Raw genomic sequence first — 26,798 nt, forward strand, 5'->3', positions numbered from 1 at the left:
CAAAAGTAATAATCAGGAGTGCACCCACAGGGTTGTGGTGAGAATTCAGTGAGTGTGTGGATGGGCCAACTGTGGGTAAACGGACGGTCCTGTCCCATCCTGCCCTGTCCTGCCCACACCAGCAATGCCACACACAAGAGAGCGATGTGCCCCAATTGTCCACTAGGGGGAGCCTGGGCAATTCTTCCTCCAGCAGAAATGAAGTTTGCAAGCATCCATCCTGGCTCATCCAGGGAACTGCAGATGTGCCCAGCATGGCCCTCTGGGGTGGGAATGAAAGCCTGAGCTGCCCTTCTAGCCTGGGATTCTGTGGTTGTGGGTTGGGGGAGCTAGTCTTCTCCAAGGTATGTTCTGAGTAGCCCAGCAGTAGCTACTGAGAGGTCACTACCTGGAGACCTAAAGTTCCCTCAGACTCACACCATAGCCCCCAAATAACAAACCAAAGAGTAGGTGGAAAGGAAAAGCCACCCGCGACTGAAGGTGTTTGGTCTGAGGTGAGCGGGATAGATGGCTTTTAGTTCACTCCTGGCACATGTTTGTGTGTTTACTTCCTCTCTTGGCCCACACATTATTTAGTGTGGCTTCTCAAACCCTCACTGAGCATCTGCCCTGTGGCAGGCTCTGTGCTGGGTGGTGCTGTGATGCCACAGATGCTCAGGCTCATGAGCCTCCTTTGGCTGGCTCAGACAGCCAGCTGGGGTTTTGAATTTCTCAAGGTCTCTCTCATCTCTTCGTTTATCTGAAGTCTAAAGAGTTCCACTAAGATTCCCTTAAAATATACAAAGGGGGCAGGGCAGCCATGTAGGGATGAGTAGGTTGCTCACTGCACAAGAACAGCCAGCTGATTGGGCGTGTGCGGACTGAGATTCAGCCTGCTCTCCACTTGCCAAAGCCTGAAACTTGGAGTGAGGCTGCCTCCACTCATGGGGAGGAAGGTCCTGAGACACAAGCTGGGGAAAACCTCAAGGTCGGCTCCGTGGTGTCCCCTCTCTCTCCAGCTGTTGCTTCTTCACTCTGCTCTCACAGGTCAGAAGAGGAACATAAGGATGGATATAGCAAATCCCAAACGACTGTCAAACCTGGGCTACTGGGGTTCTCTCCTTTCAGCCCACATTTATCTAGTATTGAGGATGTGCCAAGCACCATAAAAGGCACAGATTGCCTATAAGGGTATCATTATACCTTTCACCGTTGAGACAGAAGTATGGTCTGGCTCTCAGGGTCCTGCTTTTTCTCTTGCTAAGAGGATCTGAGCAATCAAGACTGGACTCTATCCTGGCCCTGCCACTTGGGCAAGTTACTCTGTGTAAGTTGAGGTCTCAGCTTCCTCCTCTAGGAAATGGGGTACCATCAACACCAACCTGATGGGGCTGTTATGAAGGGCCAGCAGGCTGGGAAATGACCTGCTCATAGACATTCTCACTAGATGCTAGCTACTTCTAGAAAGCGGGGCCTTCTCCTCTCATCCTCACCACAGCCTCTGGAGGAAGACTATAAAAGATGCAAAGGGGGGAAGGTGACTGGAGGCAGGACTGAGGCCAAGGGAGCCGAGTGCCAGGCCAGGGCATCTGGCCTATGCCCCACACCTTCTCGGCCTCCCCTAGGTCTCCCTCGCAGCTGGAGGAGTCGCACGCTCAGATGCGGACAGAGGTGTTCCAGGTATGGGGAGGCTGAGAAGGATGTTCAGTCAGGCTCGGGAGACAAAGAAGGGATAGCGAGGCAGGATTTGACTTGCTCCAGTGGGTGTGCAGGTGGAGAGAGTGCCCCAGGGTTCCCGTGGGGCCTGCTCTCAGAAACCACCCGCCGTGAGGGTCGCTGGGCCCCAACCTGCCCCGGTCAGGGGGCCCCACTCCACCCTCATGCTGCCCCATCCAGCCAAGGCTGGTGGACCTGAGCACCGACCGGCCTCCGCCAGCAGCCCTCCCACCCGTTCCCTCGCTTCCTCCTGCTGGCCGGCATGGTGGCAGCCCTGCCTGCTCCCCGGGGAGCCCGCCGCCAGGCCTGATGGCGCTGACGGAGGGAGGGAGGCCGCCAAGCTGTCAGTCTGGAGGTGCCCCTCGGAGCCCCTCCTGGCTGGAGCGAGGAGGGTGGGCCGGCGCCGGAGCCGGGCTGTCAGGGCCTTCACAGAGACGAGGCCGGAGAGGCGCTGCCTGACAGCTCGCCCACCGAATTAGGACCATTTGCATGCTAATTTCCAGAGCTCTAACGGGCTGGCAGGCTGGCTGGGGGGTGGAGAGTGCGCAGAGAGAGGCGCCGCGGCCTCCCTGCCCGCCTGGAACAATGCTTGACTGATCTAGCTGCGTTAACGAGCAAATTATGGTAATTTTGTTATTACAAATGCATAGAAATTTCCAAAGCGGGCAGCCATTCAGGGCAGCTCCCTGCTCCTCCCCACTCCTAAATACCGAACCCCTGTTTGTATACAAGGGCCTGGCACCCGCTTCAGGGACAGAGGTTCTGGGGGACCAGGCTTCCCTCGGAGCGTCTCGGGGGAGGCCCAGAGCGAGCTGGTCTTGGGCCAGGGATCCCTTCCCATCTCTGGTCCAGCCCAGCAGCCCCAAGACCTCACCCTCCTGTCTCCTGGGGGTCCCTGGGCCTGGCAGTCCCACGAACCCACCACATTCAAGCTGGTTTCTTTCCATTCTGAGCAGGTAATATGGGTGATTCTCCTCATGGTTGCTCCGAGGTCTTGAGAAATTCAATGATTTCTCTGTTCACTCTGTGAAGTGGGCTCAGCACCCAGGAGGAGATCAGGGACTGTCTGATGGATGAATGAATGAAGGAAGGAGGAAGGCAGGAAGGAAAGAGAGGCGAGAACAAGGGAAGGGAGAAGGTTAGGGAGGAAGGGAGAGAAGGAAGGAAGGGAGGGAGGAAGACCAGAACTAATTCTAGAAATGAGGACAGTTAAGAAAGACCCCACCGCATCAGCTCACTGGTGGTATAATTAATCCAAGACCTCACCAGAGTTTATTTGCCAACTGGCAACCCCTCCTGGCATTTACAACTGTCCACTGCTAGAATCACAATTTGTCCCAGTTTTTCTGATGATCTTCTTTTTGATTAAAAGTATGTTTTTGGAAGCATGCTCCGGAATGCATCCAGACAGAAGCCTTTTCCAAGAAAGTGAGCTCCCCACTCTCAGCAGCGCAGTTTGAGTAGCTCCAGCCACAGGGGCACGAAGCTGGATGGTGAGACCCCGTTAAAAACCAGTCCACTCGTGGGAGGGGCCAGTTGGTTCCCTCCCAGGCCTCTGTCTGTGACCCACTCTCAGTCCTCCGATTTTATACAGGGATTTCAGGTTCGGGCTGATGTTACTGAAAGATCAAGAAGCTGCCTCAAGTCCATTTTGGAAGTCAGTGAGGAATAAATTGTCAATTACAGAGGAGAGTGGCACGGAATCTGCTCCAGGTGGCCAAGGAAGCCTGGGCAGTCGGGCTCTCCGAGTGGGTGTTTGGGAGGCAGAGACCTAAATGTGAGCTGAGACTATAAACTCAGCTAGGGTAGTGGCCAGATTTTTCAATTTGTCTGATTTTCTAATTGGGTCACAACTTCCAGAGGGCAGCCAAATGCAGGGAAGAAAAAAAAAAAAAAACCAACACAATCATTTCTTTTTGTCCAGGCGCCTGACTCTGGGGGAAAGACTGAGGGCAGGAGGAGTGAGGCCTCACCAAGGTCTCAGGCTGAAGCTCTGACCAACCTGGGGACAGCTCGGCCTGCATCCCAGGAGATGCTCCTGTAGCTGACCAGGTAGGGCCTGGGGAGGGTCCATGCTCAAGAGGGACAGGACAAGGCTGGGGTGGGTGGATGGGTGGGGGAGCTGTGCTTCAAGTTGTTCTAGAAGCCAGGTCAGCCAGGGACCACCCCAGGAAGGCTGGGCCTGCATGAAGTCGGGACAAAATGCTTCTTTTTTTGTTGCTTTGAAGACATAGAGGATGTGGGGGGTTATGTCCCCCTAGCCCAGTGGAGACAAAAGGACAGGCTGTGGCCACAGGAAAAAAAAAAAAAAAAGGCCTCTGACTGGCTGTGTGACCTTGAGCAAGTCCTTTCTTTGACCTCATCTTCATACTCCTGGGCTGGTTTCTAAGGTCAGTCTGGCCATTCCATCCCTGGCGAAGGGAGAAGTAGCTACAGAGCGTATAAAGGCCACCCCAGCCCTCTGCAAGGCACGTATTAGAGGAGGCCTCCTCACATTACACAGACACAGCCCACCCTAGATCCCTGCTATCCGCCTGCAGTGCTGCACGTGCTGGCGGGCCCTCGGCTGGGGCTTCTGTTGAACCAGCACCTCTGTTGCTGCCCCCAGGCACCTGCTCTGGACGCCCCCCAAGGGTCCTGGGTGGTGGGTGGTGGGACACGGCTGCTCTCCAGATTCCAATCCCCCCGCAGCCACTTCTGCAAGTGACTCTGGCTCCTTTCCGGGGAGTTCTCTTTCCAGGAATGCCCCCTCCTCCCGTCCCGAAAAGTACTCAGAAAATCTGCAGAGTCACAAAGTTCTGGGGCCATGGGGCTTTCCTTCAATCCAAGACTCCTCAGTGCAGACCCGGGACCTCCCCTTATCTCAGAGCAGCCCCCTTCTCTTGGGTCCCGCAGAGGGAGCGCTGTGCTTCTAACAGTCAAACTCCAAACTGGCAAAGCCCTTCGTTTGTCATCTGGACCTGACCACTGGCTAGCTGTGTGACCTTAGGCAAATCGCCATTCCTCAGCCTCAGTTTTCATCTCTGTGAAATGGGGCTAAAAACCATGCCTTCCTGATGCTATGGAGGGGACCTGCTGAGATCACACACAAGAACTGCACTTTGTAAACATCTGTCCAGATGGTGGTTCATATTCTTCCCATTGTTGTGAACAAGACCTCGAAATGGTCACAACTGTCATGCATCCTGCTTTGGCAGGACAATGCCCAAGGCACGCATGACCCAGGACTGAGCTTCAGACAAAAGGACATGATAACACAGTCGTCATCTGAACATTCCCTTCCCCTCCTCCTTTATGTCCCTTGCTCTCCTTCCCACTCCTTCCCTCTCTCTTTCTCTCAGCTCTGGATCTAAGTCTTCCTGATTCAGATCCTTTATTTGTGCCGTTGCACATAGACTCCTTATAAAGAAAATTCATTTGTTCAGGGTCACCGCGTGGTTTTTCATTAAAAACAAATTACCCGCATTCAGGGAGGACATCTGGGCTTCTCAGGTCCCATTAATGACTATATTTCCAGCCTCCCCAGCCCGGTTGGGCTCCCCTTGCCTGTCACCCTGCGTTCCTGGCCCCAGGAGGACAATGAGAGTGACAGTCAAGTGAAAGGGAAAACATGAGGGATGAGGGCGAGAGGCGAGTCCCCCGAGAGGGGAAGGAGGGAAAAGTGAAAAAAATAAATAACTCAAACAGAGGGTAACAAGGGCCATTGTCTCAGCGTCTTCCAGCGAGGAGCCAGAGCAAATATTGGAAGAGCAAGCTGGGGCGTGTAAGTTGAGCCGAAGCTCTGTTTAATTACACTGTCGGGCCCCAAGCCCAGGCTGGACAAGATCGGGAGGGGCATGTGCCCGATTCAAACAAATTCTCCACCCCCTCATATCCGTGGGGCGCCTACTGTGTGCAGGGACTGGATAGCGGGAGGATTCCAGTGGAGCATCCAGGAGCTGGGCGAGCCCAGTCACTCCAGCCGTGGGCGAGGCAGAACCTGGGCAGTGCCCTGGCAGTGCTCAGGGGAGAGATGTGCCCCTGGAGCAAGTGGGGTGTAGGCATCCTCTTAGAGAGCGCACCCGACTGGGGCCCAGGAGCATGGGCGGCACATGGGCAGGTGAAGATAGGAGTAGAAGGAAATGTACCAGAGTCTGAAGTGTGGTTGCCTGGTGTCGCCGCTTGGGAAAGCCTTCTTCAGGCCCGTAAAAGACCTCTGGGTCAGGAAGGCCATCCACACCCCTAAGGGAGCGCCAAGGAAACCAAAGCCTTTCCCTGGGCCCACTTTCCACGGGCACCAGGGGCTGGGTGAAGTCGGGACCAGAATTCCAGGTGTCGGGCCCAGCTGCTCCCCGTGACTGGCTGTGCAGCCTGGCTGGCCACGGCACCTCTCTGAGCTCAGCTCACTTACCTCTGAAATGGGGATAAACATTCCAACCTCAAAGGTGCCTTCAAATTGCCACTGGGGGCGACAGGTGTGGCTCTCTTATAGCCTGTGAAGCACCATGCGGCTGGGGGTGAGGCTTGTTGCTGGAATTAACTGAGCGGCAGAGGCAGTTTGGCTTTACTCAAAAGCATTTTCCTTTGAGAGGGCAGAGCCCCACTGCTCTCCCTGCCCCCCGAAAGCTCTGGGCGTTGCCAAAAATTCTCTGGGGAGAAGAGTCCTGGATGGAGTGACCCACAGGCTTAGCGGTGGCGGCCCGTCCAGCTGAGGGCCAATAGCTGATGAAGTTTGGGAGACAGGGGCTGTAGATGCCAGTGGATCAAAGGAAGAAATGAAGATGGCCCTGGTCGACTCAGTCTGGATTTTGGAAGGATTCTGATATGTACACAAGTAAAGCATGTCTCAGAACCTTTATATTCATTCTTCCTGCCCCCAGCGAAGCACTCATTCCAGGTGTGGAGCCCCTGAGGGCCATCCTCGCCTGTCACAGCAGGGTTAGAGGACACAGTGACAGCCGTAAGGGATTAGCACAGCTCGAGGCTCCCTTCTCCTTCAGCTCCACCCCTTGGAAGTGATTTACCTGATTACACGTGAAAGCCTAAGGCTTTGCCTTAGCATGTCCCAGCCCCAGACCTGAAGGGAAATTGCTGCCCAAGTGGAACAGTGGTGGCTGGCTCAGGAGCCCTCCAGTTCAGCAGAGGGGTGATATCAGCAGATTTAGAGGCCCTTGTGTGGCAGGACCAGAAAGCCCCCTATGGAGCATCTAATTCAATCTCCTTGCCCCCTACTTCCTGCTTTGAGAGAGTAGAAAATCCAGACACCGCATTCTAAGGTCACACCGTGAGGGTCTGACAGCTAGAATCAAAACCCAGGCCTCCTGGATTCCAGCTGGTCCTTCATGCGCCAGCATGCTTTTCATCTCTGAGCCTTTGCTTCTGCAACTCTGTTCTTCCCCAATGTGGCAAAGCACTCATAAACCCACATGGAGTTTCTCCCCAGTCCCAGCATTACTTCTACGCAGGGTTCACATGGGGCTTTAGTCACAGGCACTGCTCAGATCAGGCCACTCCAGACCCCTCATTCTCCATGCCCTGAAGGCACAGGAGCCTCCCCTCCGACTCACATTCAGATCTGCCTGGGACAAGCCTGCCATCTGTCAAGGCTGCTGTTTGCAGCACTTCACGTCCCAGAGATTTCTAGGAATTGAGGCTCTGGCTCTTCTTACACATAGTCCCTTACGCAGCAATGCCCCTCCAACTTCTCAGACTGGCAAACTACCCTTCAAGGTGAAGCTCAGATGACCTTCTCCAGGAAGCCTTCCCTGATTTCTCCCACCTGCCCCAGCGCCCCCAGCAGACCTAGCAGCCTCTCTCCTGCATTTCCTCAGCACATTCCTAGATTTTAGCTCTAAACATAGCTTGTGGGAATGATCAGTGAGCCTGTTGGGCTGCAGCCCATGGGGTTGCAAAGAGCTGAACACAACTTAGCAACTAAACAACAACAACATCTCACAACTTCATCAAGCTGCCAGAAGTAAAGTCGCTTCTTATATTTTGCTTCCCTGGTGGCTCAGTGGTAAAGAATCGCCTGCCAATGCAGGAGATGCAGGTTCTATCCCTGGGTCAGGAAGATCCCTTGGAGAAAGAATTGGTAACCCACTCCAGTATTCTTGCCTGGAAAATGCCATGGACAGAGAAGCCTGGCAGGCTACGGTCCACGGAGTCACAAAAGAGCTGGACACAATTTAGCAACTAAACAACAACTCACCAACTAGACTGTGAGCTCCCTGAGGGCAGGGGTTGTGTCTGTAACATCACACCTAGCCCAGAGCCAGCACCGGTGTTTCTCAGGAAATATCTGAGAATGAATGAAAGGACAAACGAATGGCTACCTGCCATTTCATCCTGGCTGTGTCTGCTGTTCCCCAGGGTCTATGTTCCTCGTGTGGCAGAGTGACTGGAGGCCACTAGAGGGCAGCAAAGAGTCAGGAACAAGCAACAGGTGTGCGTGGCGTTCAGGACTGCCTTGGAGGGAGCTTAGAAAGGAGGACTGTAAGGAGGGAACTTAGAAAGTGCCCAGGCCACAGGACCCACAGGAGCTCTGGTGAGGAGGTCATAAGAGCTAAGAACAAAGGCTATTCATTCCCTAAGCAAACATGCTGATGCTTGGGCCAGGGAAGCGCTTGAGAAGGGAGCACTGATCCTATCTCACAAGATGCTCTAGCCCCTCCACCAAGTCCTCCCTGGCTTCTGCCAGCCCCTCCCAAGCCTGCCCATTCTCATGCTTTCAGTTCTGGTTTGGGGAAAAGGTCTCTACACAAGGCCGACAAAGGTGTCCCTCTGACTCCCATCCACAGGTTTCGGCCATGCCTATGGAGCTGTGCAGGGTTCCAAAAGCTGACAAATTCAAATCCTAACCTTGTTGCCCACTGGCCTCCTCCTTAACCAGCTTCTCTTCCTGTCAACCCCACTTACCCAGCTGGGCTGGCTGGGCCATACTCCCCCCAACATGAACCCACTCCAGTCGCTAAGCTGGACCCACTCTCAGCCCCCTGCCCCACTCCTCTTCAGATGGTCAAGGATACTCTGCTTACAGCCCAGCTTCTGGCCCTCTTTACCAGGACATCTTTCTCATTTGGACCAACCACAGGTGTCTCTCCATTTTTTCCAGGCATTCAGAGTCTACCCTGCTCCTGCTTAGCAGCACTTTTGCTTGTGACTGGATTCTTTTCTAATTTGTATCTCCCATTGATCCATGGGCTCCAAGGGATGTGGGCTCTGCTGGAGAGCTCTTGACTTGATGCCAGCTGGGCAAGGCCAGCTTTAGGCATGCCTGCTAGGCTTCTCTCCTCACCACCACACCCCAGTATAAGCTCAGACCCCAGTATAAGCAACGGCAATTGTAAATAATAATAATAAATAACACTTAGATTGCACTTAATATGTGCCAGGCAAAATTCTAAGAGTTTTTACATATTTGACAGTCATCCCTAGGTATCTGCCAGGGTTAGGGACCAGGACCCCTGTGGACATCACAATCCACTGATGCTCAAGTTCCTTATATAATATGATGTAATATTTGCATACAACCTACATGAGCCTCCTGTATACTTTAAATCATCTCTTGATAAACTGCAATACCTAATCCAATGCAAGTGCTATGTAAACAGTTGCTAACATTCAAGTCTTGCTTTTTGCAATTTTCTGGACTATTTTCTGACTATTTTCTATCCATGGTTGGTTGAATCCATGGATGCTGAACCCATAGATCCAGAGGGCCAACTGTACATCATTTAATCCTCATTCTTATTATCATCATCCCCATTTTATAGATGAGGAGGAAACAAGGATCCAGAGAAGTTATATAACTTGCCCCACGTCACACAGCTGGTGAGAAGCAGGAGGGTGATGCAAAACCAGGCAGCCTGGCTCCAGGCCCATGCTCTCAACCACCAGCCTCCCTGCTTTACCACGTGGCTGCCACTGCAGGCCCTCAGGGCAGCTCAGCCTCCATGGCTGCACTGTTGCAGTACTGAGCTGTGCTCTCCCAGGCAGCCCAGCCCCAACCACCACCACCCCCTCCCCCATCCCCCCCGCCTTTTCTATGGCATCTACTATTGCCTGAGTACTATGGGCCAGGCACTCTGCCAGGAACCAGGGACACAGAGATGAACAAGATAGACAGAGCCTTGTGTGCTGTATAACCCTTGAGTACTGTACAGACCTGGGGGGAACTGGACAAGGAAGAATAAACTAATTAAATTAAATTCCTCCCACTGTGCTTAAATAATGAATGAAAAGAACAGAATGCCTTGAGAAGGGTGTGATGGGGGTCTTGGTTTAGATGGTGTGGTGGGCAGAATAACACCTCCCTCCTGAATAACACTTCTCTCCACAAAGATATCTGCACCCTAATCCCTGGAACTCATGATGACCACGTCGGGTTGTATGGCAAAGGGGAATGAAGGTTGCTAATTAGCTGACCTGAAGATAAGGAGATTATCCTGGATTAAGCAGGTGAGTCCATTAAAACCACAAGGGTCTTTCTAAGAGGAAGAGGGAGCTGCTACTGCTGCTGCTAAGTCACTTCAGTCGTGTCCGACTCTGTTCGACTCCAGAAATGGCAGCCCACCAGGCTCCCCCATCCCTGGGATTCTCCAGGCAAGAACACTGGAGTGGGTTGCCATTTCCTTCTCCAATGCATGAAAGGGAAAAGTGAAAGTGAAGTCGCTCAGTTGTGTCCAACTCTTTGCGACCCCATGGACTGCAGCCTATCAGGCTCCTCCGTCCATGGAATTTTCCAGGCAAGAGTACTGGAGTGGCTTGCCATTGCCTTCTCCGAACCTGGAAGATGGCAGCATGATAAAGACTCAGGCCAGGGATGTGGAGCATTTACAAGCTGAGGAAGGCAGGGGACGAGTCTCCCTGGGTGACTTCCAGAAGACACCCAGCCCTGCTGGCACCTGGACTTCAGCCCAGGGAGACCTAGTTTGGATTCTCAACCTCCAGAACCATAAAATGAGAAATTACTGTTGCTTTAAGTCAGTCACTAATTTGCAGTGACTTGTCCTAGCAGCAAGAGGAAACTAATACATGTTTGGTGAGGCCTTAGGTGAAAACGCGGGAGTGAGAGGGAGCCAGGCAGTCTGGGCCAGTGGCAGTGGGAGTAAAAGAGCGGGCTGAGTGCACTAAGCAGAGGAATTGCCCCTGTGAGGGGGAGTAGGTGCCTCCATCCCTCCCACTGGAGTCCAGGACACGGTGCCTGCCCACACCACCTCATTGGCCTCAGGGGTCCACTCCAACCTCACCATCACCTCCCACTTCTTCAAGAAAGCCATCAGTTGAGCAATTTCAATGAATGGCATCTAGAGGTGATGCACACCCATCTACAGTGAGCAGAGCTTCCAGGACAGAGAGCCCACCAGGCTCCTTCTAGGGCCTTCGTCAAACAGCTGCTTGTCTGCTGCAGCCCAGGGGAGGGAAACATGACATGGTCAGGATTTCCTGGCACTCTGGCCTGAAACCCCCAAAGAGGAGTCCAGTAAGGGGTGTGGGGGCAAGGTGAGTTCATCTCAAAGACAGTTGGTTACCTTGCTTCTTAGACTCACTGAAGCCAAAGGGCAGTGAACGCCCCCATCTTTCCCTCAGCCTAGAATTTTTAAGAGTTTTTCAAATGCCATGTCAATATCCGTTAGGTTGTGCAAATACCTTCAGGCGGGAATCAACTAGTTACACTGGTCAAGATACTATGGAATCTTTGGTGCAAAACTTTTGGCATTTGCTGGAAGTTGATGAAAATAAAATCTGAAAACTGTCTCCATGCTGAGCTGATGTGATGTTCCGTGTTTGCTTTGTTCAACGTAACTAATTAGCCAAGGGCTGTGTAGGGTTTTCAGAGCCACAGGAACTGAATCTGCAAATGCTCGAGCAGACCAAGTAGCCTTGATCTGCATATGTGAACACATCCTGAAACACAGAGGAGGGACAACCCCAATAGCAGAACCAAATTCGAAATAAACAGGAGTGTAAGCCACCAAGACGGTGGTTCATACAGAAAAACATACTATTTTTCCAGGCCTCCAAATTCAACTGCCCAAGTGTACCCCGGACATAATTCCTTTTCAATGTATTCTAAAAGAAAACTTCATCTACGGAAGTCTCTCTTATAATGGAAGAGGTGGCAGCCAAATGTTTCCCAGAACCTGTGCTGTGCTGTGCTAAGTCACTTAGTCGTGTCTGACTCTGCAACCCCACGGACTGTAGCCCGCCAGGCTCCTCTGTCCATGGGGATTCTCCAGGCAAGAATACTGGAGTGGGTTGCCATGCCCTCCTCTAGGGGATCGTCCCAACCCAGGGATCGAGCCCAGGTCTCCCACATTACAGGTGGATTCTTTACTATTTGAGCCACCAGGGAAGTCCTTCCCAGAACCTAGGTAGGAAAAACAGCTCAGAAGATTTCAGTTTCCCTTGGGATTCACTTCCAGGCTGGAAGGGAAGACTGTTTCATATAGTGATATTGACTTCAGCCTTCTGGGCTCCAGGACTGTGAGAGAAATTTTCCCACTGTCTTAAGTCACCAAGTTTGTGCTAACTTGTTATAGCAGCCATAAGAAACTCATACGCAGTATTAATTTTCCCTCCCTCCTGCCTTCAGCCAGACACTCACATAAAAGGACCTATTCTGTGTTATGGGCTATGAGGGGTGAAGAAGACGAGTAAGGCAGAGGACCCACTGTGCTGAAAGGTGGGCTAGATCTGGGCAGTTCCAGCAAAGACCACGAGTGTGGGCCAGCACTGCCCCCATGAAACCATCCAAGAATGCATCTGGAAATCCTGTTGGAGACAGAGTCCCAGAGATGTGATGCTGCTGTGGTCACTGGGGAACAGGAGCTAAGGACCTGCTTGTTAAGCGTGGAGTCGCAGCCCTGAAACCAGGTCTGGTGCTGAATGAGTGCTGGGGCTTCGTGAGAAGAGAAAGCGGGAAGAGAAGGAAAACAGAAGGGAGGGAGGGAGGCTGCAGAGAGAGCCGTGGGGCTTCCCTGCCAAAAACGCATGTCTTCCTTCCCCCTCTCCACGCGCCCTCCCTCTCTGCAGGGTCCCGGCAGGCTCCGTGGCCGCCCCTGTCCAGTGGCTGCTGGTAGGCTCCGTTAGGCTGTGCTCTTGTGCAGCCCTGTGGCTCCTGCTGCCACCATTAATGGTACCTGCCGGGGGCTCTGCTGGAACCCCCGGCCGTTTGTATCCCGAGCCTGGTAATTAGGATTGGAAGAATCCCAGGGGCTGGAGGGCACCTCTGTCTGGATAAACTTGGGCAAGTTCAGCCGCTGCTCTGAACTTGGCCTCTTTGGAGTTGGCAGCAGGGACCGGAAGGGCCACCCTAGTGGCCCCACTTCGCCCACCCACATGCCCTCAGGACTGGACCTGGGGCTGCCACCTCCCCCTCTGCCATCACTGTGAAGCATGCATCAACAGACTGAGGGTACACAGGGTGGCAGAGGGCAGGAGTGCTGAACTGGAGGCAGAAGACCTGGATTCAAGACCTCCCATCTCCAAGCTCTGCAGCTGTGGGTAGTTCCCTAACTTTTCTGAGTCTCACTAGCCTCCTTCTGACCCTGGGGACCCTGCCCACCTCACAGGCTGTAACACCGAAGGCTCCTGGGCAAGCGCTTTGCACTTGACAAAGTGACCCACAGCCATGAAGTTACTGGCCAATCCTAACTTGCTAAAGGCTGGGAGACGGTGGGGGCGGAGGCAGGCAGGAGGGTGTGTGTCCCCCCGCCTCCCTCTCTTGCCCTGAACACAGTGGCTCTGCCATGACCCCTCCTGGAGGCAGAAAAGGCAAAGCCTTTGCAGGCATGGATCTGGCAGGCCTCCCCAGTGTTGGCAAGGCCCAGGGCAAGAGTACACACAGAGGCCATTTCCCATATGTCTCATATTTAAAAGTCATAAATCAAGCTAACAAACCGTTAAATGAAATATGCTCTGTCCTCCTACCTTGTTAAATAGTCTCCGTAATAACCTGGAAGTCCAGGAGCGAATTTAGAATTCTGGGTCTCCTCAGAGCCTGTGCCCAGCCCTGGCTGCATGGTGAAGGCCCACCTGATCCCTGATCCGCCCAGCTTCCTTCCCCATGCCCAGCCTGTTTGTCTTCACCGGCCTTGAATGCAGGTGTGGACACCCAGGCTTCACGTCCACACTTTGTTCACGTTGCCCACAAAGAGTCAACCCTGGGCCCCAGGGTGTGCACGTCGGTGATGTGGGCTGGCAAGAAGCTGGAAGGGGCTTAGGGCTGTTTGGGCAGGGGCCCTCCTGCCTGAGCCTCAGGGTGGTTCATGCTGAGTCAGGGCTTCTATTGTGGCTCCGCCTCCTACTTGCTGGGCAGCTTAGGATGCCCCAGCTCCTCTTGCATGGCAACCCACTCCAGTATTCTCGCCTGGAGAATGCCATGGACAGAGGAGCATAGCGGGCTACCATCCAGGCAGTCGCGAAGAGTCCGACACGACTGAAGCGACTTAGCACGCACACGGCCCCTCTATGACCTTCAGCCAGGTCCCATGCCCCTTTGCATTCAGGCTCCCTGTGTAGCCAGAGAGGGGTGTCTGAGGGACAGTCAAGGACCCCCCTGACTCTGACATCCTCCCAGGTGCTGCCGCTGGTTGACAAAGAGGACAAGAAGGCAGAGCTCAGCCTCATTTTTTCAGGTTCACTCCTCAGAAGCAGAGAGGTCACTTGGACCATGTCGGGAGGGATGCCCCCCACGAACCCCAAATGCCTCCTTCTGCAAAGATGCAGACAGAGCAGACTCACCAGGTACCATCCCCGTCAGCGTCGGCGCCGAGTAGCTGCCCTGTCCGGCGGGGGGCACGTGTGGAGGGTACCCAGGGAGGGTCGTGCTCGCCAAGTCGCGGCCTGAGGAGTCAAAGCAATAAATCACAGGATGAGCATCCCCACGGCCAGCTGCTCCTGTCCACAGTTCCCCCCACATTTGCACAGTTGTCATGTCTGGATGCTTGATACCAGTGTACACGCATGCGCGCACACACACACACACACACACGTACTCGCCCACCCCTCCAGCTGGGCTCCACCAGCAGGAAGCAAGGATGGCTCGGTCGGATCCCTGGGAAACCAGAGCTCTGACCACACCCCTTGCTCTCTGCTCCCCAAGTAGGGCTTGGCCTTCTCCATCAACACACCATTGCTTCTGCTGGGCCTTCTGCACATGGCCCAGCACCACCATCTTCCAAGACCAGCTCAGCCATCTCCCAGCCACCCAGGTGGGCAGGGCTCTGCCTGCCTCAGACCCAAGTCTGGTCCTTACTGACTTTTTTCTCTTTGGACCAAGATCTTGTCATTCATTCAATAATGGTGCAGGAAGCACCTCCTGACACCAGACACTGTTCTGGGACATAGAGGTTAAGGCCTCGGCCATTGGGGGCAGACGTCCAGCAGGCATGTGTTCCCCTCATTGCAGGCTGCCAGCTCCTAAGGGCAGGAGTGACACCTCATTCAACACCCAGAAAATCTACCTCCACCACAGGGCTCAGCACCTAGTAGGTCTCCGTGAATAAACGCGTGAGTGAATGGTATGGGTTCCAGGCCAAGTGGAAGAAAACCCCAAAGCAGTAGAACTCTGAAAGGATCCTGAGGTTCAGCACTCAGGTAAAGAGCGGGCCTATAGCTCTCCAAATATTGATAATCACACGTATGTCCTAAGGTGCTCACATGTAAGAGCAACAATCCAGACCCCGGAAGATGGGACTGTTCAGTGGTTACCTGTTGAGCTCTAAGGATGAGACCCCACCGTTGGGGGAGGAATTGGCAGTTGCCCCTAAAAGAAAGGGATCCCCTGCGGTCAGGCTCTAAGATGTGTAGAGACAGCCCAGGCTGGGGCTGTTCTAACAGGTCAGCTTCCCTACCAGAAGGTGCCCCAGGTGGAGCACCCCCCCAGCCCTGGGCCCAGGCTCACACCCCTGGTGACAACACACCACAAAGGCTTATGTAGGAATTGTAAACACCAGACTCTGTTTCCAGTCTTTTAAATCATTAACTCATTTAACCCTCAACAACACTATGAGGTAAGGTATTGATACATTCCCCACTTTATAGGATAATGAAACAGAAAGGTCAAGTAATTTGTCCAAGGTTGCATGGTAAGGATTTGAAGCCAAGCAACCCAGCGGCAAAGACCATGGGTTTAGTCACTCTATTCTACTGCCTTGCATATGTGCCTGGCTGGGCTTCTGTCCCCCCGTTTCTCAGCTGGGACAGTAGGCTGAGCCCTGCCTTTAGGCCACACTGTCACCAGCCTTACTCCATCATGCAGAAAGAAATTCAACTACACAGTTTTCGTAATATATGTGTTGGAATGAAAGCAAGGCCCACAGTGGGGGAGGGAGGCCAGATTTGCCTCCTGGAAGATGGAGGCGTTACCCTGGTAGGAGGCTACCTGCTGTACGGGGGTTCCTGGGGCCAAGCCCCAGGAGATCCATGCCCCAACCATCTGCCTCAGATGGATAAGAGGGTCCTGAGAAGAGAAGGGATTTGCCCATGACACTCTCCTCATTTCAGGCAAGGCTGGGACTGAAGTCCAGCTCTCCTAATTCCTGGGATTTGGTTCTTTTTTCAACAGGGGTTGTCCTTTCGGTCACATCCAAACCTCAACAGTTTCTGCTGCTGTTACATACACTTTAAACCCTGATCCTCAAAACGGAAATGCAGTGCCTCGCCAAGGCACTCAACTCAAGAAGCTAGATAAAAAAGCAATAAAATGAACCTAGGGAAAGGAGGAGGAAGGAATCGATAAAGAAAAGCAGAAAATAATGAATTAGGAACCAGAAGAGCAGAAACAATAATAAAAACACACAATAATAAATAATAAATACAACCAAGAGTTGTTATTTGAAAAGACCAATGAGATAGACAAACCAAGGATAAGACTCAAAAAAGAAGGCACAAACATCAAGATAAGGAGTGAGAAGATACAGCCAGAGATATGGGAAAGATGACATTTAAAAAACATAGAAACATGCATGGATGCTCTATGCTGCCAAACGTGGAAATCTCGTCAACAGGCACAATTTTCTAGGAAAACATGAATTACCAAAATTAATTCAAGAAGAGGTAGAAAATGTTAACAGCCCAATCATATCAGAAAATGTTGTTTAAAGTTATTTTTAAAAAATAAGGTACCTTGTCCATGTAGTTTTGGGGGCATTTGTTTTTGTCTTTGGAAAGTTCTTTTAAAATTTCAAGGAACACACACTTCTGTTATTAAGCTGATCCAGGATACATAAAGCTAAGAAAATGTTCATTTTGCCAAGGTGGCAAAATCCTGATATAAAAATTTAACAAAGTCACTCAAAAATGAAAATTAATGGCTGGTCTCACAATTTATTAATATGTAGGCAAAAAAAGTCTACTATCTCATTGATGAAGCAATATAGATAAAGAATAGTACACCATGACCAAGTAAGCTTTATTCCAGGGATGCAAGGTTGCTTCAGTATTAAAACTGGTTGGGAATTCACATTAATATGTCAAAATTCACATTAACATATTTAAATTAATATATTTGATATGATTATATCAAAAGCTGTGGAAAAGGCATTGGCTAAAATTAAAAAACACTTATGGCTCAATAATAAAAAGACAAACAACCCAGTGTAAAAATGGGCAAAGGACTTGAAAACACATTTGTCTGAAAAAGATATACAAAAACGGCCAATTCCCTATCAGGGAAATGCAAATCAAAACCACAATGAAATACCACATCACACCCACTAGGATGTCTATAATAAAAAAGACAGCTTATGACAATGTTAGAAAAGATGTGGAAAATTGGAACCCTTATACACTGTGGGTGGGAATATAAAATGGGGCAGCCACTTTAGGAAAGTCTAGAAGTTCCTCAAAAAGTTAAGCATAGCATTACAGCATCTCCCAAGAGAAATGAAAACATGTGTCCACTCAAAATGTGTACATGTATGCTTCAAGCAACATTATTCATAATAGCCAAAAGAGTAGAAACAATTCAAATATCCATCAATTGATGAATGGATACCGAAAACGGTGTATATTCATACAACATAATACTTAGCAATAAAAAGGAATGAAGTACTGATACACGCTACAACATGGGTGAACTTGAAAGAAGCCCATCACAAATGACTACATATTGTATGATTCTACTAATATAAAATGTACAGATTAGGCAAATCTATAAAGAGAAAAAGTAGATTACTGGTTGCCCTAGGCTGGGAGTGGGGAATAGGGGGAAAGAGAGTAACTGCTAATGGATATGAGGTCTTTCCAGGAGGATGATGCAATGTTCTAAAATTGGTCGTGGTGATGGTTGCATGACTTTGTGAGTGTGCTAAAAACCATTGAATTGTATACCTTATATGGGTGAATTTTATGGTATGTGAATTATATCTCAATAGTACTGTTATGTTTTATTATTGCCATCTATCATCACCATCATCTTGAAAAAGAAAAAGTCATTTGACACCAAAAATGTAGGAAGGACATAATATTAAACTGTTTCTTAAACCAAATAAATTTGTCTTTATGGAAAAAATATACAACAAAAGAAAAGATTAATAAATTGAATTACTTAATAAAATAGACCAAAAATCTCTTGCCTGGTAAAAAACAATATGTGTGTGCCAAGTTGCTTCACTCATGTCCAACTCTTTGTGACCCTATGGGCATGGCCCGCCAGGCTCCTCTGTCCATGGGATTTCCCAGGCAAGAATACTGGAGTGGGTTGCCATGCCCTCCTCCAGGGGATCTTCCCAATCCAGGGATTGAATCCACGTCTCCGGCAGCTACCTGCATTGCAGGCAGAATCTTTACTGCTGAGCCACCAGGGAAGCCCAGAAAACAATATAAGCAAAGTCAAATGATAAATGGTGGACTGGAGGAAATTATTTGCAGCATATACCATAGGTAAATGGCTACTATCCCTATATATCAGAATCTCATAAGAATCAAAATCTCATAAGAATCAAAGGGAAGAGACCAAAAATCTCATAGAAAAATGGGCAAAACTCAGGAACATAAAACTGTTATTTGTTGGGTGACTGGTCAACGAACAGAATAACAGCTTCCTTCAAGGAAAAAGCAAGAGAGTTCCAGAAAAACATCTATTTCTGCTTTATTGACTATGTCAAAGCCTTTGACTATGCGGATCAAAATCAACTGTGGAAAATTCTGAAAGAGATGGGAATACCAGACCACCTGACCTGCCTCTTGAGAAATTTGTATGCAGGTCAGGAAGCAACAGTTAGAACTGGACATGGAACAACAGACTGGTTCCAAACAGGAAAAGGAGTTCGTCAAGGCTGTATATTGTCACCCTGTCTATTTAACTTATATGCAGAGTACATCATGAGAAACGCTGGACTGGAAGAAGCACAAGCTGGAATCAAGATTGCCGGGAGAAATATCAATCACCTCAAATATGCAGATGACACCACCCTTATGGCAGAAAGTGAAGAGGAACTCAAAAGCCTCTTGATGAAAGTGAAAGTAGAGAGTGAAAAAGTTGGCTTAAAGCTCAACATTCAGAAAATGAAGATCATGGCATCCGGTCCCACCACTTCATGGGAAATAGATGGGGAAACAGTGGAAACAGTGTCAGACTTTATTTTTCTGGGCTCCAAAATCACTACAGATGGTGACTGCAGCCATGAAATTAAAAGATGCTTACTCCTTGGAAGGAAAGTTATGACCAACCTAGATAGCATATTCAAAAGCAGAGACATTACTTTGCCAACAAAGGTCCAGCTAGTCAAGGCTATGGTTTTTCCTGTGGTCATGTATGGATGTAAGAGTTGGACTGTGAAGAAGGCTGAGCGCTGAAGAATTGATGCTTTTGAACTGTGGTGTTGGAGAAGACTCTTGAGAGTCCCTTGGACTGCAAGGAGATCCAACCAGTCCATTCTGAAGGAGATCAGCCCTGGGATTTCTTTGGAAGGAATGATGCTAAAGCTGAAACTCCAGTACTTTGGCCACCTCATGCAAAGAGTTGACTCATTGGAAAAGACTCTGATGCTGGGAGGGATTGGGGGCAGGAGGAGAAGGGGACGACAGAGGATGAGATGGCTGGATGGCATCACTGACTTGATGGACGTGAGTCTGAGTGAACTCCGGGAGTTGGTGATGGACAGGGAGGCCTGGCGTGCTGCGATTCATGGGGTCACAAAGAGTCGGACACGACTTAGCGACTGATCTGATCTGATCTGATCAAGGTTCCTGTGAGCCAGGCTTTGGGCCAGTACTCCACATGGCTTATCTCAGTCAACAACCCCAGAAGGTGGGTGCTGTTATCATCCCCATTCTACAGATGAAGAGATGAAGACTCCAAGCAGCTGATGTATGTGCCCAAGGTCATACAGCTGATGATCATGATCGCTAACATTTTTGCAGCACTTACTGTATTTTAGGCCCTGTTCTAACACTAGGCAGAGTTCTGAACACTGTTCACTGTGTTTTATAGATATTAACTCATTTAATCCTCACTCTATAAGTCCAATAATATTATTCCCATTCTACAGATGTGGCACTAAAACACAAGAGGTTAGGCACCTGCCCAGGGTCTCACAGCTAGTGAGAGAGGCACGGCCAAACCCAGGCATTCTGGCACCAGATCCTCCACACTCCCCCAAGACACAGGGCACTTGTTCTTTCCCCATCCCTAAACTGGGGGTCCCCAGATTGCAAGAGCTGCTCCCACTCTCCCTCCCCTGCACTGGCAGGGCACACAGTAGGTGCTTAGAAAATACCCGCCAAGGTGAAGATTAATCAAAAGACATTGGTTCTACCATCTGAAAGGAACTTTGGTTCCCATCTCACCAATGTCTCAGAAAGCCCTTCACCGTGAAAGCCACAAGATAACCAGGCCTCATTTATCTGTTTTTTGCTTGGATGCAACTTTTTCTTTTTCATATATGGCCCATTTCTACGTAGGCTCTCTCTACGTACACTAATGGGGGGAAATGTGAATCCAATTAACTTCAAATTTAGCTCATAATGAACTTATCTCATTTTGCTACCAGCTCCATTCTCATCGTGTGGCAGTAATTAACCACTGGGGGTTGTCACTCCCAGACACATGACATGGAGATCCTCCCAGCCCTTCACTTCAAACCCTTACAGAATTCATTACCCTGACAGTACGCAAAGCCTTCACTTTGAATACCACAGGGCACCAACCAAACTCCCCCTCTATCTGCCCGAATGTGAGTGTGAGCAAGAAAAAGAAGAAAGTGAGCCACTGAGAAGCCATGAGTTATTGTGAATGCGATGGGAGCAAGAGGCTGGTGAGGGCTCCATGGCCAGAAAGGGTCTGGCTGCCTAGACAGCCCTGTGTTGGAGGTTCTCCCCAGAGGCAGGGAGTCTCCACCACAAAGTCCAAGCTATAAGGAACATAGCAGAGCTGACCAGGGAAAGCTAAGTCCTTTGCAAACTGGCAATCATATCCACCGGGGACTGTTAATGCTCAGGAAGTCTGAACACCCCAGGCAGAGGCAATGGTGACTTGTGTGTGTGTGACCTTAGGTAAGTTCGACCACCTCTCTGGGCCTTTGTTTTCCTATCAGAACACTCAAGCAGTGGGAACAGATAGCCTCTGGGGATTTTTTTTCTGTTTTAACATTCTACAGCTCAGAGGCCTCATTTTAGCCCGTGTTGATGGAAGTGGAGGCTGGTGCCAGCTGCTATCGAGATGCCCACCTCGCCGCAGCACTCCTGCCCACAGTATCAGGCAACCTGGAGCCCCTGGATTAAATCCTGGAGAAAGGAAGGTAAGCACCAGTCTTGTTTTCCTGTCTTCAGGAAAGGATCTTACTGCAGGAGATGAGGGCTGTCAACCTGCACTTTGTTGCCAAGGCACCCTCGTCAAATGTTCCCACGGGCGACCAGGCACCTGGCTTGGAGAACAGCTTCTACTCAGTGGTGGCTAGTTTTCAGAAGTTGGAACTCTGGATTCATTTCATTTGGGAATCTCCTGTCTATGTGAATGTTGACTCAACTCCAGTTTGTAAAATATACACTGAGGGCCAAAGAAAATGTATCCAAAGACCACGTTTTGCCCCCATGGCCAATTTTCAACCTTTCTCATTCTCAAAGCTCTCGAGTCCTATTTGAACCATCCCATACCACCACTCCACCAGTTTCATCACCTGCCAGGCCTTTTAAGGACAAGAGCCCAGCCTGGGTGTCCAGGTAACTACCAAAGAGGTAGCCACCAGGCAGGGCAGAACGGGTAAGGGGATGGAGGGAAAGCCCTGCAGGAGGTGACTCCTGAGACCTGCGGCATGACCACAACCAGCTCCCTGGGGCTGTCGGAGTCTCCTGCCATCTTGTTTCATGGGTGACAGCCCCAGCCTCCCAGCCATGCTGGCTTCCTAGACACCTCTCCTCCCTTGAGCCCAGTCAGTCCCCAAGCCCCTCCTGACTCTCCATTGCCTGGTGCCCTCTCCTCCCTGGCCTGAACTGCCCAGGTCAGACTGTTCTTCCCTTTGCTCTGTTTTCTAGCAATCTCATCTCAGTCCCCTGCCCTGTTCCTGGCACACCCTCTGCGGCCATTTCTTCCAGAGAAACAGAAGAAACGGCATCCAGCCCCTGATCCTCTAGGCTCACACTGAAGGACAACTTGGAATCACACAGAAACTCAGTGAGGGCTGACCCCAGGGGAGGGCTCTGAAGCTAACACTTCCAATTCTGTCTTGGTTCAATAATTTAACCAGAACTGCAGACACTTCCACTTCTATGACATTTTCTCAGAAAGCTCTTCCTCAGAGTCATAGAACCATGAGAAACCCTTCTGCATGTTAAGAAACATTATTAAAACTTTAAAAGAAAAGGTCATAAAGGTGGGAATCATAGCCTTTTCACGTCATGGGGCACTGTTAACTGTCATACCCAGGGATCATACCTCTAAGAGAATGTACCTGTGTTTGATGATTCTTTACTGCTTGATTAGAGCCCAGAAATGGGGACATTACATGTGAATGTGTAGATTTCTCTCAAGTAGAAAAGACAACTCCAAAGGTTTGGGTTTATTGCCCCGTAGGACATTAACCAATTCTGTATCTAATCTAGCAATTTTATTCCAACATTTTTTAAAAATGCCTTTCTACATGGACGATATAAACCCTGTTCCTCAAATGTTCTTGGAACCACTTTTATCTTTTTATAGGTTCACTCATTAATTTACGAGTTGAATAAAATCTTCACATGTGCTCATTCTATATTTGTACATGAGTTATGTTCTTAATTCTTTAAAAATTTACACTTTCTCGCTCGTTACAGGAAAAAGTCATCCAACCCTGAGTGAGATGAATTGCAGGTTTTCAACCAACAACAAAACCGGTGACAGTAAACAATTGCTACCTTAGGGGAGGGAGAGAGGAGCAAACCGGCAGCCAGGACCTGGAAAAGGGATTAATCCTGCTACACAAACCCTGGTGTGTGCCTACACGTGTGCATACACCACCAGGTATCTTTGTTCCAGCTGGCGTTTGAAAAGTGTGACAGTTTGAATGGGGGGTTGTTCCCTGCTCTGGGGTCTCCCTTTGTTTGGACCTGCCACAGGCAAAGGATGTTGAGCCGGGAGTGCAGACAGGGAGTGCAGACAGGGAGCATTCAACCTAGAGGGGGAAAGGCTGCTGTGAGGCAGCACACAGCATGTGTCCTAAGTCACTTCGGTCGTGTCCCACACAGAGTGGACAGGCTAATTGCAGATGGGCCTATCCAGTCATTAAGGCAGACGTGGCCATCTCCTAATGACAGGTTTATTAGCCATTAGTTTAGGTGATGCTATTCACTGAGAAATAACAACCCTTGATTTCTTTTCCCCAAATTACTGAATCCCCACTTTCGACAATTTCTGACTGACCCTCCTCTCATTGCCGGGGCTAAAGATCTAATCTGGATTTGTGAGCAGGAAGACAACTCGGAGAATTCATTCATAAGGCTCTGTTTACTTCACAGCTTCAACCCTCCCCCTTCTTTCATTCCAACAGACTGTCTACTGCCCTGGAATCACTGGGAACTTTCAGACTCCAAAGACTGTGTTTTAATTGCAAAGGAATGTTTGAATTTCATCTGCCTGGCATTTTACAGCAGACACTGGGGCTCAGTCAATATTTCCATGTACATTTATGACATGATCTTCCTCCACTAGCAATTGTTGATCCAATGTAATAAACTTACAAAGGCAGGGTTCTAATGAGCAAGGCTGCAGAGCAGCTCTGCCATGCTCATGGCTCTGAGCATCCCTGCCAGGACAGGCGCTGCTCCAGGGACAGATGGAAGCCATTATTTACAGCAGGAGCATGGTGAGGGCCACTGTGGGCAAGCTCAGGTCTTCACTCACTCATTTGTCCACTCATTCATTCATGTATTATCATTCATTCATGTATTGAGTTCTAGCACCAGAGGACCTGGGGGAGACAATAATGATAATAATACCCACAACAATAACAGTGATTGCTTATTCAGCTCTTACCAAGTGCCAGGCACCATTCAAAGTGTTTGTATGCATTATTTCATTTAAGTGTCAAACTTAATGTGTCACACTCCCACTCAGGGAGATACAAACTTTGATAACCCCCAGTTTGAAGATAAGATGGTGGTGTTTGGAGGCAAACCGAGGCCATCTAATGCCAGTCTATGCCTTTACCACCCCTGTCCCTGCACTTGCTTCTGTAGATGAATTGCAAATATAAAACACACCTTCTTTTTGACCTGAAATTCTACTTCTAGGACTTTACCTATGAAAATACACAGAAAAGTACACCAAGATTCACATTTAATGGGAAGGGAGGGACGGAGACAATCTAAGGGCTTCCCTTGTAGCTCAGTCACTAAAGAATCTGCCTGCAGTGCAGGAGACCCGGATTCGATCCCTGGGTTGGGAGGATCCCCTGGAGAAGGAAATGGCAACCCACTCCAGTAACCTTGCCTGGAAAATCTCATGGACAGAGGAGCCTGGTGGGCTGCAGTCCATGGGGTCGCAAAGAGTCAGACATGACTGAGTGACTAGCACTTACTTACACTTAGTAAAAAATAGATAAATCTATCTGCTGACAGATACATAAAAACGTTACTGAAAGTATACACAAGACATGGTTAACTTTGGGGTGAGGATTATGGATGGGAGGGCTGAGGTTGGGGAAAGGACAACTATTTTTCATTTTATATTTTTCTGTATGGTTTGAATATTTAACCACATGCATGTATTACTTTTTGTTCAAAATTAACTTTTTGATTTAAAATTAACGTTTTCTTAAGAACCAGACACTGTCTGTGCCCCAAGGGGCCCACTGACAGCCTTGAAGGGGAGGTAATAATGAATCTAAGATGCACGAAATGCATAACTCCCCCCCCCAACCCCCCCACACCCTCCACCCCACCCCCTGCTCCCACCTCAGTAGCTCCTGGGCCAGAACTGTCACGGTGGGCACTCCCTGCTTTCAAAGACAGCATTATGATGCCAAGAGCACCTTGGCCAAGCACATGTCCACAGCTTATGATCACACCAGCCCTCCCCCAAGCTAGCACTCAGTCTCGCAGTGATGTCCCGCCCACCCGAAACGTGCCATCAGGCAAGCTCAGCCCTGACAATCTGGCTGTAAGTTGCCAAAAGGTGGGCCCAAAGCCTGTCCCTAGAGCCCCTGGGGCACCAGGTCTGGCAGGCCAGGTCCTCACTGGCACACAGTTTCAATGAGTTCAGTGGTCTGGCTTCCCAGCTGCCAGCAGATTGAAAACAGCAAAATAAGAAGGGGGAGAGAGACTTCCGGAGCCAGGCAAACTGATGTTAGGAGATGTGACAGGTGACAGGTGAGCAGCAAGGATGGAGACAGGAAAACAATATAATCCGACATAAGAAGCCCAGACTTCAACAGTCTGGGGTGCCTGGTGGAGGGCAAGCCGCCTGCTTACAGACCTTCAGAGGCTTTGCTGCTGCAGCCGGAGAGGTTTAGCAATGCGAGTTCAGAGACGAACCTGGGCGCTGTCACTGGAGGAGGGTGAACTTCTGTCTCTCCAGCATGATTATCTGCATCTCTTATCTGAGAAGCCCATATAACAAACTAGTGCTTTGAAAGTCGGCTTGGGACCTATATAATCATAGGTAGCGGATGGAGAAAAGCCCAATTGTCCATCTCAGTTCAGGATGGGTCCTTGGAGAACACTGGTATGGTGTATGGTAATGGAGAAGACCACCAGGAGACTGGATTGCTGATGGAAACCCGCCATACTTCCACTCCTGGTTATGGTATCCGCCCACCCAAGCTGGCTGGAGAATACTGAAAATGTAATCTTGCCTCCCAATGTGTCAGAACCATGGTGTCCCATGGCTGGACTGAAACTTGGAAGTTTACCAGTCTCCCCCCAACTCAAGGCTGACAGTATTCTCATCACGTTTGCCCACCTCCAGGCTGCTAAGGCAGAAGATACTTCCCCAACATAATGGTTGGGAATGTCTTCCTTCTCAAGAATTGGTTTACACATAAACTACATGATTCCTAAATAGAAAGTGGAATGGGTTAAGGAACACAGAAAGCATAGAGTTCCCTTGAGGCGACCTTCCAGACTAGGGGAAATTGCTAATGCTAATGCTAAGTCGCTTCAGTCGTGTCCGACTCTGTGCGACCCCATAGACGGCAGCCCACCAGGCTCCTCTGTCCCTGGGATTCTCCAGGCAAGAACACTGGAGTGGGTTGCCATTTCCTTCTCCAATGCATGAGAGTGAAAAGTGAAAGCGAAGTCGCTCAGTCGTGTCCGACTCTTCGCGACCCCATGGACTGCAGCCTACCAGGCTCCTCTGTCCATGGGATTTTCCAGGCAAGAGTACTGGAGTGGGGTGCCAGGGGACATTACATCTTTGTAAAAGGGTGCAGCGTGGCGTGGTAGTTAGGGGACACCTCTGGGCATACTCGCCGAGTGGGTAAATTCACATACGATGGCTGGAGCTCTGCTGAGCTCTATTTGCCAGGCGCTCTTCTATGTGTTTTATGCCTTGTCTCATTTAATCATCAAAATAATCCTACATTGTAGAAATTAGTATTATTGCTGTTGTTGACATTGAGAGGATGAACCTGGAGGTTAAATGCACCGGCTCTGGGAGCAGACTACTGGATTCAAATCCCAGCTCTGCTCCTTATTAGTTCTTT

At 49.9% G+C, this 26,798-nt stretch overlaps 1 protein-coding gene across 1 annotated transcript in view; it reads right to left on the bottom strand.

Annotated features, from left to right (window-relative positions):
- Window positions 1-26,798, bottom strand: part of PAX5 (paired box 5) — a 170,977-nt gene that overhangs the window by 22,021 nt on the left and 122,158 nt on the right. Inside the window, exon 8 of the mRNA XM_055579721.1 lies at window positions 14,422-14,523. Within this exon, the coding sequence (XP_055435696.1) occupies window positions 14,422-14,523 (102 nt within the window). The remainder of the gene's footprint in view (window positions 1-14,421; window positions 14,524-26,798) is intronic.

This window comes from Bubalus kerabau, chromosome 4, assembly GCF_029407905.1.
Source record: "Bubalus kerabau isolate K-KA32 ecotype Philippines breed swamp buffalo chromosome 4, PCC_UOA_SB_1v2, whole genome shotgun sequence".
NCBI classification, from domain to species: Eukaryota; Metazoa; Chordata; class Mammalia; order Artiodactyla; family Bovidae; genus Bubalus; species Bubalus kerabau.